Source organism: Ochotona princeps, chromosome 6 (genome assembly GCF_030435755.1).
Source record: "Ochotona princeps isolate mOchPri1 chromosome 6, mOchPri1.hap1, whole genome shotgun sequence".
In the NCBI taxonomy this organism is placed as follows: domain Eukaryota; kingdom Metazoa; phylum Chordata; class Mammalia; order Lagomorpha; family Ochotonidae; genus Ochotona; species Ochotona princeps.
Window position 1 is genome coordinate 2,513,380 of NC_080837.1, and position 17,857 is coordinate 2,531,236.

The following is a 17,857-nucleotide window of genomic DNA, read 5'->3' on the forward strand; positions in this document are numbered from 1 at the left end:
TCATGGAGCTGTTTTGTAGTTTTTGAGTTATGTCAAAGGCTGAGTTAATGTGGTCAGTGTTGTAGCATGCAACTGAAGCCACCATCTGCAGCACAGGCTCCCCTTATTGGTGCTGGATCGAATCCTGGCTGCTCCACGTCTGATCCAGCTCCCTGCTAATGAGCCTGGGAAAGCAGCAACTATGGTTCAAGTCTTCAGGCTTTTCTTCCCATGTGGGAGACCCAAAAGAAGTGCCAGGCTCCTGGCTTTGGACTGTCCCAGCTCTGGCCATTGCAGCCAGATGGGGCAGTGAATCGGAGTTGAAAGTCTTCTCTGCCTGTACCTCTCCCTCTCTCCAACTGCCTTTCACATAAACAAAATTTTAAAAACTAAGTTAATTAAAACTTCTGCGAATTTCCTGAATACTGCTACTATCTTTATGTTTTGTGAGAAGTATATTAATGACACTGTTGGTGCTCTGTGAAGGAAAAACAATCAACAGACCTAGAACAATGCTGGACAAGTTTTCTAGAGTCACTAACCAGATTAAAACTATAGGACTTTAGAAATGGGAAACCACTGTGTATCTATAATTTAGAGCCACACTTGAAATGAGTCCATTTTGAAGGTGCCCTCTATTTAAGTGATAATGAAATAGTTTGATTAGTGGTTAAATATGAAATTGTGAAATAAAACAAGCTGGTTTTAGGGAAGGACATATGGTCATGCTGTGTGTGGCTGCAGCCCTGTTCCTGAGGATTCCCTCTGAACAACCTTGGTGTCTCGGTGGTAGGCTCTCCCTGACATAAGCGGAAGTTGGGTCTTGTGCTGGGAGCACTCAGCCTCTGCTCACCTGCTTGACAGTCACTGCATGCCGTAGTCGTAGAGCTCCTCCCTCTGCAGCCGCCTGCCTGTCCCCCTGTTGTCACGCCTGAGGATAGGTGCTGGTGGTGGTTTCCAGTGGACACTTGCGCGAAGCAGCTTTGCTTTCTAGAATATGCTGATAGAATCTTATTTGGGTTGGGGTTGGGGAGGGGAAAGAACTGTGCTAAAATATGTTTCTCTGTTTATTTTGAAAATATGCCATGTTCTGACATTGTCTCACGCTGTGAAGATGAAAACTTATCTTTTTCTAAGTGGAACCTACTGTACCCTTAAAGTTCAAGTATGTTTTTGAGTTTAAAATGGATTTGACTTTCTGAGCACATGGAATTTAAAAAATTTGATTTGTCGTTGGTATTGGGCTTTGTATTTGTGATCCTGTCATTGATATTTGAATCTTTATTTTACTTTGCAGTTATAAAGGCAGTTAAGAATTGCTTATCTGCAAGGATCTGATAAGTGTTAGAGGTGGTTAATTATCACTGGGTTGTCACCTTGCTTGGGAGAGGAGTTAGTTACATGGGTGGTGCTGCTCCTGCCTAGTGACTTTGGTGTTTTCACTTACTGCTTCAAGTTCTGCTGTTTGGATAAATGTCTAGTTCCTCTGGGCTGCTGTCACCTGGTTCTTAAAAATATGTTCTTGGGTCCGGCGGCGTGGCCTAGCGGCTGAGGTCCTCGCCTTGGATGCCCCGGGATCCCATATGGGCGCCAGTTCTAATCCCGGCGGTCCCACTTCCCATCCAGCTCCCTGCTTGTGGCCTGGGAAAGCAGTTGAGGACAGCCCAAGGCTTTGGGACACTGCACCCGCGTGGGAGACCTGGAAGAGGCTCCTGGCTCCTGGCTTCGGATTGGCCCAGCACCGGCCATTGTGGCTCACTTGGGGAGTGAATCATCGGATGGAGGATCTTCCTCTCTGTCTCTCCTCCTCTCTGTATATCTGACTTTGTAATAAAAATAAATCTTTAAAAAAAATGATATGTTCTTCTAGGCAGTAATTTTCAGATGATTTTCCTATAGTTTTTTAGGCTCTCATCTTGTAACTGTTAGGTAGATTGTGTCCCTGTTTGCAGGATCAGCTACCTGTCGGTAGCTCTCTGGCACAACAGCACTGGTTTTCTCACCTTCCCCCAAAGCCGCATGGCTGTTTCCCTGTTATTTTGAGCTACTCTCCAGACTTCACCTGCTCTTCACTGTCCTCCACAGAAACAGCCAGAAAAGCCTGTTAATCAAGCAAAGTCGTACAGCCAGAGAAAGCCTGTTTTGACCATGTCTTAGTAATATCTCCCATGGTGGAAGCCAGCAGAGAGCATGCGGACAGTGTTAGTTCAGTGCTGCTTAGTCCAAGAGGCAGCCGGCACAGGATCGAGTACTTAGTGCTGCTATGTGTGTTTAATCCTGCCCCCTCCAGAGGCAGGAGCAGTGGCATAGCATTTTAACTTGCTGTTTTTTGAAGGATTTGGTAGAATTTCTCTATGAAATCATCTCAGATTGGTGCTTTTGCTGGCATGGTTCTTTGATAAGTTTCTCTGTTTCTTCTTGGGAAATTGGTCTCTTTAAGCATTTTATTTAATGGTTCAGTTTTGTAAACAATATTTTGTTTAAAACTGTTAGTTTTATCTGATGTTTAAAAATTTTTTGCCCAAAGTCTAGAAGATAGTCACTTGATGATTTTTAATATTTTTCTTGAAATTATTTCACTTTTATTTTATAAATTTAGATTTATTTTTCTTTGCTAATTATTTCTCTGTTTTGTCAAGTGTTTCCAAAATACCAACATTTTTATTTTCACATTTATTTTCTCATATTCTGTTGATTTCTACTTTATTAGTAGCAAATAATAAATTTAAATTTTCTCTTATTAACAACAATAGTAAATCTTGTTCTTCAGCTTGCTTTCTTGTTTTTTTAGGTTTTGGATTAGAAATTTAGTTCACTTATTTTTATTGATGAAAGGTTTTTTTTTTTTTTTAAGATTTATTTAATTTTATTGTAAAGTCAGGTGTACAGAGAGGAGAGACAGAGGAAGATCTTCCATCCGATGATTCACTCCCCAAGCGCCCTCAACGGCCAGAGCTGAGCCAATTAGAAACCGAAACCCGGAATTCGAACTTCTCCTGGGTCTCCCACACGCGGGTGCAGGGTCCCAAAGCTTTGGGCTGTCCTCGATGGCTTTCCCAGGCCACAAGCAGGGAGCTGGATGGGAAGCAGGGCCACCGGATTAGAACTGGCACCCATATGGGATCCCAGTGTGTGCAAGGCGAGTGAATTTTGCTTTAGATTGTTTTAGATGTATCTCATGAATTCTGATATGTAAGGCTTTTATCACTTTGTTTTCTAGATGATCTTTAATCTTACTCTGTCTCCCTTCTTCCTGATATATACATTTTAAAACTCAAGACTTGCTCAGTATTTTACAGTTTTCAGAGGAAGAGTCTTTTAAATTTGTTTGTTATATTCTTATTTTAGTATTATGTTTTCCTTTTACGGGTCCACGTGGGGCAGGGCCTATGTTGGGGAGCTGGCAGTTCAGTCCTGCTCTTCCCATGGGTAACAGGTGCCTGCTGCCTCCAAGAGTGTGTTTCATAAGGAGGCTGAAATTGGTAGGGGAGGCCGATGCAAACCCCAACATTCCCTGTGGTGGCTGAGCTGCTGTGCCACACAGCTGTTGCAGTAGGAGATATTTAATTCGTTTTAAGAATGACTAATTTTTTTTTTTTTTTTTGCTGCTTGTTTTTGTTTGGGGTGAAGTATGTGGTTAACCTACTAAGGTGTTTTGACCTCATTTTGGTTGTCATTTGATACTCTTCTTGCTTTGTTTCTTGTAGTGTGGTATAGATTTTTGTGTGTTTTAAAATTCCTCATCTTGTCTGTTTGTGGTCATTCCATACATGACCAGTTTGTTGACTGCTGTCACTGTTTAAAAGAACAGTGTCTTGGGTGTCCCACTGCGCTGTGTCAGAGGTGATGGATGAATGTCGAATCCTCTGGTTTTTTGCATCTGTTCCTGGTCACAGTCTCAATTCCTACCTTCTGCCGCCTTTGCTCTTCATGCCCAGTCTCCAGAGGGCACCCTTTGCTTCCTTTTCAGCCTGCTCTGCCTCCAGAAGCAGTGCCTTCCAACTACTGCATGTGCTTTTAAAAATCCCTTCCCTCAAGTCCGTTCTTCAGACTCTTGGTTGACTTTGCTGTTTTCACACTGAATGAACCTTCGTGATTTTTAGAGCAGTCCTAAGCCTACTGCTGGTTTTGTTCTTTTTTCTGGGACTGCCCTTGTCCTGTGCCAAGCTCCCAGTGGGGCTGTGGGAACTCATCGGGACTATCCGTAGTTTCTGGCCTGTGCATAATCTGATGTTACTGTGCATTCCTCTTTTCTCGTTTCACTGTAGGAGTGTATATTTCATGTAATTTTGCTTCATTTCTGTCTTTATACTTTGTTTTGGTAATATGTCACTACATTTGTGTTTTGGCAGCCTCCATTATTAGTTTCTTAATAATTAGAATACTTAGAATATTTCTAATCCATAACTTTTCCCTCTCCCTTTGTTGAGGAGCTCAGATCATTTGTTAGTTGTTCACCAAATTTCGGCATTTTGCTGATTGTAATCCTGTATTTTTTAATATGACATTCAAATTTACAGAACATACAGGCTCAGAATCACTATAGAAAGAGTGTTTGAATCACATTGGGGTTTAATTTCTCGAGGAGAGTGGTGAATCTATGCTGTTGGATCACATTAGCAGCCACATTTCTGTTTTGCTGTGTCCTGGATTTATTAGTACTGTTTTGTAATTGAGGTACAATATGCAGAGCTTCAGTGTACGTTTTGATAATTTTTGGCATATACAATACAACTAGGTAACCTGCTATCATGCTCAGATTTCTGTAACTTGAAAACTCTCATGTTTCAACTTTCCTCTTCTGCTCTAACATCAGAAGCAACTGCCATTCTAGAACTTGTAATGAATACAATTAGTATATGTTCAGTGGGAGGAAGAATTCTGAAATGATCCTACAAGATTGCTGGTCCTACTGAAAGCAAGTTCATCCTCAGAAATTCAAATATTGATCTGCATTTTGTTGTAAAGAGATTTTACAGATGCAATTAAAGTCTCAAATTAGCCAACCTTAAGAATTGGGCATTGTCCATATGCGCCTGCCCTAATCTCATCACATGACTCTAGAACGTCTTTTTCTCAGTTGATCAGCAGAGATCCGAGGCTTCTAGCATAGGAAAGGTGCCAGGTGTCTTTGCAGACTTGAGGGTGTTCTTGGGCTCCTGAATCTTATCTGCAACAGCAAATCTGGCATTAGTACCACATCTGTGTGTTTCTTTTTGGTATCTTCCAGCGCTGCACTTAACCTTTTTGAACACACGGAATGCAGTTGCAATACTGTTTTAGTGTTTTTCTAGTTCAGTAACATTTTCTGGTCTTGATTCAGTATGATTTGATTCTCCTCCTCATTCCAGGTTTTATACTCTTGAGTTTTGTGTATCTGATTATTTTCTATTTAAGTGCCTGATACTTTGAATTTTACCTTGTTTGTTTGCAGGGTTTTCGTTTGGACTTGATTTTCTAGCTCTACTGCAGAGCTTTGTTCTGGAAGCAGTTTGATCTTGGGTTTTTCTTTCAGGATCGGTGAACTCAAGTAGAACTCAGACTGGAGCTAGTAATTTTATTATTATTATTGTTATCACTATTTACTTGGAAAAGTTACAGAGAGAATGCTCCTGAACCTTCCGGTTCACTCCCAAATGGCTGCAGTAGCTGGAGCTGGGCCAGTACGAAGCCAGGATCGCAGAGCTGCTTTGAGATCTCCCACCTGGTTGCAGGGACCCAGTTACTTGGCCTCTGCTGCTTTCTCAGGCACATCAGCAGGGAGCTGCATCCAAAGTGAAGTAGCATGTGTGAGAATGAATGCCATGTGGGATGCCAGCACCACAGGAGGCAGCTGTATCCAACAGGCCAAAATGCTTATCCCAGACTGGTTTTTCTTAACAGCTAAAGCCCAGAGCCCTGGCATCCTCTGACTCTTGGGCCCAGGCAAGACCTTTTGTGAGTGATGGCACTATTACCTTTAATCCTTTCCTTGGTCCTTTCTCATGGTTATTAAACAGGCAAGTGTTGATTAATACTCAGCTAAGTACTCCAGTGGGACTAAGTGTAGATCTTCAGAGGGTTTTTTTTTTTTTTTTTTTTTGCTTGCATGTATCTCTCTTCTCCAGGACTGTCATTTGGTTTCTGTCGCCTTGATCACTTTGGACTTTGAGCTTCATGTGTCCAACTTGGCCAGTCTGCTGAGGTCGGCCTGGGTTGGTGTTACAGCAGTAACTTGGGACAGGTGTAGGACTCATTTTTTTCAGGGATATTTGTCCTTTGAAAACTGTTGTTTACTATTATTTTGTCTGATTTATTTGAGGCAAAAGGGTAAAGAATTTCCTAATTTTCCATCTTGGCCAGAAGCTGAAATCTGTTGTTTGAATTTTTACAACTCAGGAGATTGTTTCTGTTGATAGGTTATATTCAAGCCGACCAAAAAGCTAAAGAAAAATATAATACTAGAGAATTACTTGAATATATTACAAGAAATTCTTTACTGAGGATGTCTTTAGAGGAGCACTTTATAAGCAAATAGCATATGCATTGCTAGTTGTAATGCAGGTCCTGGTTTAAAAGCCTTATATGTTGTGTGTAATTTGGACAGTTAGTGATGGTAATATTTCATTCTTTGAATCTTTTTCTTATGTTATATGTGTTCTGGCTCTTTTAAGTCCTTGACAGGATATAATGAGACTCAATGGCAGCAAGTTAAGCCGTAAGAGTAATTGCCACTTTGGGATGGAAAAAGCAGATGATACTCAGTGGTCCGAATTTTTGATACTGTATGTTTTGTTTGTGTCTTCAGCTGGTCTTGGCTTATTCTTGCTCTCTTACTTAAGGGTTATAACTTCTATTATTTCAGTGAATCTTGTATTTATATGAATGTATTTTTTGTACTTATAACAGTTATAATTCTCAAATAATTCCATAACTTGAGTTTTAATTACAGTGCTCTCATATATGTACTTTGTTTTAAAGTCTTTTATGTGTGCAATCATTACAGACGTCACAGAGATTTTCTTCAACTGATGAACAAGCAAAGCTTCATAAGGCTATGTCCCAAGGAGAGATCACGAAGTTGGCAGTGAGACAGAAAGCTTCAGATTCAGATCTAAGGTATAAAGAGCACACAGGGTACATTACAGTTGAATGCTGAGCTTCATTTCCTAGGTTGTTCTTTTTAAAGGAAATCAATACTGCTGATGATAGACGCACGTTGGTGCAGATCTGTGTAATGAGATGCATCCTATGTGAGGGCTGATAGTATGATTGTGGAGAGTTTGAGTCATTATTTGACTTTTGTTGTAAAAGAAGCAGACCAGATTGAGATTAAAATATGTTCCTTGCTTCAGACTTGGAGTGTAAGTATTTCAGAGGCACAACTATAAAAGCTGTTTTAGAAATTATGTTTTTTCTTTAAAAGAGCTTGTGTAGTTTTTGCTTTCAAGTAAATTCCTATGTCCCTTGTTGTGTTAGGTAAGCATGTGTTCCCTCAATGAAAATTTGAAAAGTATGCTGAAACCTTTGTGATTCATAAACCCGGACAAGTCCCCTTTATGACTGATGCGTCATGCCAGGTGACCTAGCTGAAGGAGAGTGAAGATACACCCAGAGATAGCAGATTTAATATCAACATCTAATTTCTACTGCTTCTCTCCAAGTTGATAATGTGACAGTATCTAAAAAAGAAAAATAAAATGGAGACAATAAAGTAGGCTCTTGAAATACAAAGAGCGATTTGACTTTAAATTTTAAATGTTTTGGTCAATGGGGGAAATCCTGAGAGAAACCAGCTGGATAAAGTAGAGTGAGTGTTAGCAGTCCCGCGTTGTCCGCCTCTGCTCAGCTCCCACATTTCCCAAACGCTCTAAGGAATGGCTCAGAGAGTCTTTGTAACTTTTATGCAGCCCTTCAATAAAGACTTGAAGAAACCAACGTTAGGGACTCTCCTTGAAAATCTGGCCAGCCAGGTAACCCTATAAAGAAGTCTTATAGGTTAGCAGTCCCACACTGACATCCCTTAGAGCTTCTAAGCACCTTTGGTGGGTTTGCCTTTAATCAAAGTCCGATAACAGTTTGCCACACGTTGAAGAAATGCCTCGTATTAAAGAAACCAAAGCTAACAGGAAGAAAGCAATGTGAAAGCAATAAACTATTTAGGCGATAGAAAACCTCCAGCGGAGGTTGTCAGTGGAGTTGCTTTATAAATATAACTGCATTAATAAAACCAAACAGGGTGCATGAAAGACAAAAAAATCCTAATAAAAATACTTTTGAAAGTTAAAACATAATAGCAGGGAACAGCTCAGAAGAATTTAAAGGACAGTTAGGTGCATAATCTCAGAAAGTTGAGCAGAGATGGAAGAGATAAGAAAACTTAGTTCAGGAGGGTCAGTGCTTAGTGGTTGAGAGGTCTGAATAGAGCATAGAAAATTGGGTAGAGCAAATGGGTTATAAAGTAAATCAGCTAAATTTCATGGACCTGAAGACCCGAGTTGCTACGTTGAAATGGCTTACTGATCACCCAATATAATGCTGAAAGGCAACCCAACTTGAAAGACAAATCACTGTAGAACCAAAGAGAGCCAAGGCTGCCCGTGATGGTGGTGAAACCTCTGGATTGGAGCAGGTTCCCAGGGCCCTGGGAGAGCTCTAGGAGCTGGACCTGAGTGAGCACCTGCTGTGAGCACAGAGGCAGATGGAAGCACTGGAGATGAACGGTGTGCAAAGTGAGCCAATGGAAAACTCTAGCATAAGACAGTACATAGGGAGTTACATGCTTCAGCTGTGAATATTGCTCACACAATAATAAAAGTACAGATTCCTATTTGTAAATAAAATGGCAGTGTAATCCTCCTGGGGCTGTGTGCTTCTGGTGAGGGTAGAACAGGAGGGTGAAGCATGCTTGGTTTTTGTGTGTGGTCACAAGCAGGAGAGCACCACAAGAATGGTCAATGAAATGAGTTTTCAGGGAGCAGAACATGCAGTGATGCCGTTACTGTAAAGAAGCCTTAAAGAACAGTTTCTCATTACAACAGTGAGTGTGTTTTAAAACAGAAGCAAACAATTAAAAGGAAAATGAACTTGGGTTACAGAATCAGCCATATCTGAGTCTTGCTTTCTGAGCCTTAGTTTGTCCATGTGTGAAGTATGTGAAGTAGGGTAATGATATCTGCTTGCTGGTAGTTACATATTAAAAAGTGCCTGACACCTAGTAGATGCCAGAGTAATTTTTGACTAAATGAATGAACCTACAAATGAACAAATTAGTACACAAATAAACCTACTAGTACAGAGTTAGCATACACAGTGAATGACCAGTAATGTCAGCTGGTATCATTGTACTTCCTGGTTGGTGTATTTCCTCAGTTTCTACAGTGAAAACAGCATATAAGCTGTACTAGGTATATACAAAGAGACTTTGTCACTTCTGGGTGTGTAACCTTGAGAAAGTTACCTAATGTTAAAGTCTCTAGTTTTTCACTTGTAATATATTCATGATAGTTTGTTAAAAGTTTTTATGATTAAATAAAATGATTCTATATTAGCACTTAGCAGTGCATGTCGAATAAAACAAGAATCAAATAAGAAATGGCTATTGTTAGTTAATAATATTGATAACTCATGAATATAAAATAGTGACATGTAAACTTTCATTGCAAAATAGTCAATGGAAAGGTTTAGAATTATATCTGTATCATGATTACAGTGATAGAAAAATCAGATTTTAGAAGATAGTTTCCACAATATACGAAATAATGTTTTTTAGAATAGGATTATTCATGATTTCTTAAATCCAATCTGGATGGGACAAAAATGGAAAGATAGCAGTTTATAAATCGTATAACCTGAATTGGAATCCTAATTCTGCTGCTTTATAGCTGTCTTATATTAGGAACCTATTTTCACTTCCTCTTGGGTCTTAGTATTTCTATGTTCAAGATAAGAAAACTGTCTACCTACAAGGTGGAGTTTTAAGTGGGAACCTGAAAATTTGGTTGAAATGTGAATGTTAAAGGAGCCCGTATATACTGAAGATAGATAAGTTTGAGGTGATACGCACATATTATCACTGGAACAAACTGATTTCCATTTTTTACTTTTATTTTTTGAAACAGACCTCAGAGAGCTAGAATGCGATTCTGGGCCAAAGGGAAGCCAGGGGAGAGGAAGACTGCCCGAGTGAAGCCTGCCCCACCGTCGGATGTCTCCACACACCTGGGTGCAGACGGTAGGGACGAGCTGGGTGGTGCTTCTTTCTTCTGAAAGTTTGCTGTTCTCCAGGATTCATGGCTAGATTTTTGTATGAGGGGTGACCAGGATTGCTATCTCTTTGCTTAATTAAAAATTGTTACATTTTACCCATACTAGAAATTCTAACAAAATATGGCATAAAAATGGAGAATCCTGGCCTTCTTTCATTGACTTCACAGACTAATAATAGTAACTGATATTTGAATGTGGCACTGTACTGAACTACTATATCAACGTCTTTGCTCCACACGGCAGTTGTCTTGATGCCTAGTGTAAGAGTTAGAGAACTAAGGCCCAGAGGCATTGTGTGTTCGTACACATGTGATGACTGGGAGACCTGACAGCTAGGTTCTTATTCCACATACCTACCCACTGTGCAGGGGATTACCTGGTGTTTCACAATACAGGGTTATTTTAACTTTTTGGGTGTGATTCATAAGTATTTAAGTACCCTTTTTTAAAGTTAGTCCATTCTGTTGGGAAAACTGACCTTTCTTTCTAATATATATATATAGGAAAGTCAGATACATACAGAGAAGAGGAGAGACAGAGAGAAATATCTTCCATCCGATGATTCACTCCCCAAGTGACCACAACAGCTGGTGCTATGTAGATCCAAAGCCAGGAGCCCAGATCCTCTTCCAGGTCTCCCATGCAGGTGCAGGGTCCCAAGGGTTTGGGCTGTCCTCGACTGTTTTCCCAGGCCACAAGCAGAAAGCTGGATGGGAATTGGGGCTGCTGAGATTAGAACCGGTGCCCATATGGGATCTCGGCACATTCAAGGCGAGGATTTTAGCTGCTAGGCCACAGTGCCGGGCCCAAACTGACCTTTCTAAATGCTTGGGACTGTTAACTCTCCAAGGATTTCATTAATCTGAATTGTAAAAGGCTATCTCTTATTTCGAAGCCCTTCCCTCAGGCATGCTTGATATGTGTACTATGACATAGAGGTGCTAGCTGTCTTCAGCAAGATGTGCCTCAGAGGTGGCCATGTGGTAATAAGTGAATAATGTCCCAGTGTTAACTAGAATGCGATGAGGTCCCAGGAGGGAAGCTGCTGTCTCGTAGGAAAAGATAGTTACAATTAGTAAGGAAAAACTGCCTGTGTTGGGGAGAAGCTGAAGGAGGGACCATGTGGGGAGGTACCAGGGCTGCAGCAGGAGCCTCTGTCAGCACTGTCAGCACTGCAGGCCACAGGCTGTCATAGGAGGGATGTATCTAGACCCCTGTTTTATGCCTTGGGAGCCAACAGACTGAAGAGGAAAACCATCATAGAATTCTTCCCTGTTGCCTTAACTAAGATGATCCAGTTTTTTTTTTATTGACTAATCATTCAGAATTTTTCATTTTATACAATTCTTCATTGCTAATTCTTAAGAACTGAAAGTTATTTAGTTGAAAACCTATGCAATTGGATTATAGTTTTTTTTTTTACTTACATTTATGTAAAAATTTGTTAAGGTAGTTATTTGGTTATAGTCTTCCTCCCTCCCATCCTTCTTTTCCTCCTTCCCTTCTTCATTCCTTTTTTAAACTTATTTTTTTGTTGGGGAGGCAGATTTACAGAGAGATGGAGAGAGAATGGTTCATGCCGAAATGGCTCCAACAGCCTAAACTGAGCGATCCAGAGCTAGGAGCAAGGAACTTCTTCCAGGTCTCCCACATGGATATAGGATCTCAAGGCTTTGGGCCGTTGTCTACTTCTTTCCCAGGCCACAAGCAGGGAACTAGGTTGGAAGTGGAGCAGTTAGAACACAAACTGGTGCCCATGTGGAATCCCAGCACTTGACAGGGGAGGATTAGCCAATTGAGCCATAGCTCCAAGCCCAAGAGAATTTCTTAAGTAACATTTATTATAAAATACTGACTTTAACAAATGCAATAATTGCATCTTTATAAATAAAGCTAAACAATGACATTAAAATCAGCTGATAATGATGTGACTCTGTATCCTGTGTCTTTATATTCTCTATTCTGCTGTTTTGTTTTTTTTTTTCCTGAGAGTTTGTCTCAAGAGTGCACTGTTGGCTGGTATTAGCATATACACTAGAAGAAAGGAAAAGGAGCATGCATGTAGGGGAAACAAGCATGAGCTAGCTCCCTCGTCAAGTTCCAGGTGGGGCTTTGGCAAATCTGGTTCTAGATAGCAGTAAGCTACATGGAATTTAATTTCTCTAGTGTAGAATGCAGAAAAAAAGAAAAGTTGCACTCCTCAGCTGTATACACAGGTAGTTCTTTCCAGGAATACTGTGAAGATTTCGGACAGTTATTTGAGGGATCTATAAAGAAAATATTGAAGAAAACCAAGCAGAAATAAGCCAGTTTGGTCATCTGACTCCGTAACAGGTTGCCAGAATATCACATGAGGTTACTGAAATATTCATGACTCCAAACTTTAGTAAAAGAATAATAATCTGAATCGAACTCCACTGAGTTTTTTGAGTTACATTTGTCTAGGCGTTCTTTCCAACAGGTGTATAGCAAAGCTGTGACAGCATTCGCACTCAGCAGTACTTGTGCCAGTGTGGTTGCTTACTCTCATTTCTCTGAGGCTGAGGGCCTCAGTATGTAGGCTGAGGTTCTGCTTCTACAAGGCACTACCATCCAGACTTGCAATATCATGCCTGAGCTCCCGGGGAGATGTGGCAATGTACATTTTTGAAAAGTGGTAATTATTGGGTATTTTTGTCTACAAGCACGCTACCTACCTGCCTGACTGCAGGCAGTAACCTTAGTTTTCTTTTCAGATGTTTGTATATGTTTCTTTCAGTATATATTCCTGCACCAGAGGAAGCTTGAAACAGGGGAATATAGAAATTATCAGTGTCTTTACTGAATGTATTGTCTCGGCTACTCTTGCTTTATAGAATTACCTCAGCATCATACAGCACCTCCTTTGAGCCCAGAACTGCCTGGTAGTTCCCACAAGGAGTTCAAAGAAAACAAAGAACCTTCTCCAAAGGCAAAACGCAAGCGAAGTGTGAAGATCAGCAGTGTGGCTTTGGATTCTATGCACTGGCAAAATGACTGTGTCCAGATCATAGCAAGTACCAGTGATTTGAAAAGCATGGATGAGTTTCTTCTGAAAAAGGTATGCCTTGCTTGCTGAGCTGAGTCTCTGAACAACTTTGAGGATTGTATATGCATGTGCTCCCTAGTGATCAAGGTTAAGACATGTAAGAAAGATGGTGTGTTCCTTACTAGGAAGAGCCAGAAACAGGAGAAGAAATAGGGAAAAACACAGATTGAGCAGCCAAGATTTCAGAGTTTAGGCTTTCTTGTTGACTTCCGTTTTACTGTAGCTCTGTTTGCTGTGTGTGAAGGTGAGGTGTGTTGCACATGATCGAGGCTGTTCTACTGATAGCTACAGAATTGTGCAGCTGAAGACACCCCAGTCATGATAGTTGGCTGTCTAGTTACACTCTTACCCAGGTTCCATAGCAGTCCATGGCTTGTTGTTTGAGGACGCTTGTTAATTGAGGGAATGTAAGTGTCCACTGTTGATTGTATCCAAAACCTCTTTCTGCCATCTCCAGATGAATGACTTAGATAATGAGGACAGCAAGAAGGACACACTGGTGGATGTGGTATTTAAAAAGGCTCTGAAAGAATTCCGACAGAATATTTTCAGCTTTTATTCATCTGCATTGGCGGTAAGTTGGACTGTGTTAGGACATACTCAGTAATTCGGTGTATGGAAAATAAGACACTGTCGTGGAAGTTACAGCACAAAGGACGTGTTCAGCTAGAGTGTTCTAGCTTTTGTTTTGGGAGTAGCAGAGGAAAGGCACACAGAAGGGCCTCAGATTAATAACTTCCTCGCATTTCCTTGAGTTAGTTTTCTTCACCTTACAAGTATTTTTCACATCCTGCAATACTGGTTTCAGATATTCTGGATAAAGTTTTGTTTCACCCAGTTGCTCCCTAGGGTTTTGTCTTGTCATAATCCTGTTAAACTCTGTTGCTAAGGTGTAACTTCTACATTTCCTATGTGTGGAACTTAATATGCAGGGTTTTTTCTCTGCTTGTGTAGTTAGGGCAGTTTTGTATCAGTGATTTCTGCCTATCAGTTTATATCACTCGGATTTATTTTATACTTTCACAGGATACTAGTTTTAGAAAAATTCTTTTTAGTGTATATAATAACTGGTATAGTAATTTGGTGTATAATAATTTTGGAATGTAATAATTAATCCTTTGATCAATTATCCTTTGATCAGTTCCTTTGAGTAATTACTGGTGTTTATGAATTGTTATATTATGTAAAACAGTAATTCATGTTTTTCTTTGTCTTTTTTGTTTCATAGTGGAAAGAGAAATCACGAGCATTTTTAGTGTATAGTCTAAGTAGTAAAAACTTGTAACTTTCTCTGGGCATGACCTTTTCATCTATTTAGAGATGGGAGAAAGTAGTAATCTTGCCACTCTAGGGTCTATGGCAGATTCCTAGGTGTGAGTAGGGATGGTTTGCCCATCAGTTCCTAATCCCGACTTGCAACTTCTCATTCTCCTTGTGTGTTAAGCCCCTGTTTAGGGTGCTGGGTGCTTAGGGTGCTGGGTGCTCTAGTTCAGATGGGGAGGGACCGCACTGTGAAGCAAGGCTCCAGGTTGGTTTGCTAACTTTGTGTCACAAAATTGCACCCTCTAAATCTAAAGCAGGAAATAAATTCTAAATGTTTATTGTATCTTTTTATCACTTAAAAGTTATTTTTCCTTCTTAACACTTGCTCCAGATCACATTTAAATAATTTTTTAAAATTCCATTTAAATTCTTCTGTAAGTAATACGATTGAGTGTGTCACTCTGGAAAAAAAATAAAGAAAGGGTTTTGGATGTGTTGTAAGGCAGAGATTCAGCTACTTACGTTTAGAGAAAAACTGTTTAAATAAGTTCATTTTGGGGTAGATTAATATTTAAGCGGGATGTGAGTCATCTTTACTGTCATATAAAATCAAAACTCCATACCTGCAGGAGGAATTTCCAGGATTTACTGAAACAGTTACATGTCTTCAATTATTAGGTGTTCACTGAAACCTGGCAGGTTCTATTTTTGCACTAGAGTGGAAGTTTATAACATGGGCACTCTTGCTAGAAAACAAAGCTAGATCCTAACCTTTCTAAATATTGCCAACACACAGCAGATCCGTCTCCTACACATAAAGATGTCTTGATAAAACTTTTCCTTTTTTCTCCTACTGCTTATTAGATGGATGATGGGAAAAGCATACGGTATAAAGACCTTTATGCCCTGTTTGAGCAAATTCTGGAAAAGACCATGAGGCTCGAGCAGCGTGACTGGAGCGAATCTCCAGTGAGAGTTTGGGTCAACACTTTCAAAGTGTTTTTAGATGAATATATGAATGAATTCAAGACTTCGGATTGCATAGCCATAAAGGTAAAGTTGATATATTTTGAGTGAATATTTTAAAGGATCTGTTTGGTACATCTAGTTTTTGACGAAGTGTCAGTGTTAACACATAAGCTTAGCTCTCCGTCAGGTCCTCCAGACTCCTTTCTGTTTCGTAAGTTTATCAGATCGTATTTCCTAATCCCTCAGCAGTGAATACATTCTCCATCAAATTAAAATATACGGTGCCCTCGACACTGCTCTTTGAATTTTAATACAAATCAGCACCTTTGTTTTATCATTTGGTGGCCTTTCTATAAGGATTGTATTTCTACAGATTGTATTTCTTTTTGAGATAGTTTTTGGGAAAATATATACTTTGAGAAGCATATACTGTAATAAATAGCTGTTAAGTTTCAGACCTGTTTGGGAATGTTACTTGTTATGTGTTACTTCTTTGCTTCTTACTTCAGTCCTGTTGAATGACTCTTCAGAAAGCCACATTGTAGAAGAGATCGCAGACTTAGAGAGTGGGTTTCTTTGCAGCATTTCAGATGCAGTGATTAGGTACCTGTTTCTCTCAGGAATGTCATCAGTTCTTTGTATTGGTTATCTTGCATTTTATTGTTACTCTAGTTTCAATCTGTTTATATTTACAAACCATTATAGATCAGTTTGAAGATCATCCTTGACAGGTCTGTCTTACAGCTAAGCTGAAGTCTTTATTTTATACAGAAAAACATTCTTACTAGGCACGTACAAAGCCTGTTTATCAGTTTTAAAGAGTAGGTTTAGATGGTTCTGTCTTATAGTCATCAGGAAATATCGTGTATAGCAGCTTTTCCATATCCCAAATGACATCTTTTGTATTTACCTCAGTGCTAGTTTTCTATAGCCAGAATGTGAGAGGTAAAAATATTTAAAATGAAAGATCATTTAATTAACGGTTAAAATAAAATGGTCATTTTAATTAGCATGGTGTGCTTTTGGGTCAGAACTAAGGTTCAAAAAATCAGCACTAAGGTGTCCATCCTTCTGTTCTATTGATTTTATTAGCATTGTGTTTTAGCAAATATAAACATTTTCTCATATTTGCTTGTTCTCAGTATACATTTCTTCTTAAAGAATAACTGGTTGAGCCAATAATCCAACACATCAAAGAAGTAAGATAGTGTTATTGATCTTACCACAATGTTCTTTATTATTCCCTACCCTCTGTTAGGTACCGAAAACAGAAAGAAAGAAAAGAAGGAAAAAAGAAACTGATTTGGTAAGTTGTAATCTGCCTTTCATAGTGTAAGAAAGCAGTGTTTAGCTTGGTGGCTTTAGTAAATTCCACATTATTTCTGTGGATATATTTAAAAATAGGTTTAATCAGATGCCGAAGAGATAATCACTTCTTCCTTTCCAAAACTGCGAACGACAGATGTTCCTTGAATTGATGGTTGGGGCTGCTCTCAGTGGTGGCTCCAAAATGGTTTTCTGCAGGTCATGTGTCTGCTGTTCCTCTTAGTCCAGGTTGGGAGAGCTACAAAGGAAGTTTTCCTTCCCTTGTAAAGAAAACTGGAGATATTCAGTGTTTTACAGATACAGGTACTTAGAATTCAAAAGATAGTTCCAGAGGCAATTGGACATGTTGTTTATATTTTCTGTTTCATACTGTCTATCTCTATTGCAGGGTTTCTGATCATTTCTGTAGTTCCAAAAATAAATTTAAGGGAACACATACTTTACTAGTGGAGACAGGAGTTTTAAAATTTAAATACTATCAAATATGGTTTATATTAGAGTTGAAATAGAAACTACTATTGAAAAGATGGAAAAGAGGGTAAAAACTGTGATTTACAGGCCCAACATGGTACTCGTGGCAAAAGTCCTCACCTTGCATGCACCAGAATCCCACATGGGCGCCAGTTCTAATCCTGGCAGCCCCTCTTCCCATTCAGCTCCCTGCTTGTGGCCTGGGAAAGCAGTCAAGGACGGCCCAAACCCTTGGGACCCTGCAACCATGTGGGAGACCTGGAGGAGGTTCCTGGCTCCTGACTTCGGATTGGCTCAGCTCTGGCTGTTGCGGCCACTTGTGGAGTGAATCAACGGACGGAAGACCTTCCTCTCTGTCTCTCCTCTCGGTATATCTGATTTTCCGATAAAAATAAAATAAATCTTTAAAGAAAAACAAACAAAAAAACTATGCTTTATGAAAGAATTTTTGCTGAGTAGTCATTGACAGGCAGTGTCTAGCCGGCAGAAAGAATATTACAGATGTTAGTGAAGAACCTGGCATGTTGAGCCCAC

At 39.8% G+C, this 17,857-nt stretch overlaps 1 protein-coding gene across 1 annotated transcript in view; it reads left to right on the forward strand.

Moving 5' to 3' along the window:
* Positions 1 to 17,857, forward strand: part of MYO9A (myosin IXA) — a 235,314-nt gene that overhangs the window by 176,497 nt on the left and 40,960 nt on the right. Inside the window, exons 28-33 of the mRNA XM_058665444.1 lie at positions 6,965 to 7,077; positions 10,080 to 10,192; positions 13,083 to 13,306; positions 13,752 to 13,868; positions 15,422 to 15,610; positions 16,785 to 16,832. Of these exons, the coding sequence (XP_058521427.1) occupies positions 6,965 to 7,077; positions 10,080 to 10,192; positions 13,083 to 13,306; positions 13,752 to 13,868; positions 15,422 to 15,610; positions 16,785 to 16,832 (804 nt within the window). The remainder of the gene's footprint in view (positions 1 to 6,964; positions 7,078 to 10,079; positions 10,193 to 13,082; positions 13,307 to 13,751; positions 13,869 to 15,421; positions 15,611 to 16,784; positions 16,833 to 17,857) is intronic.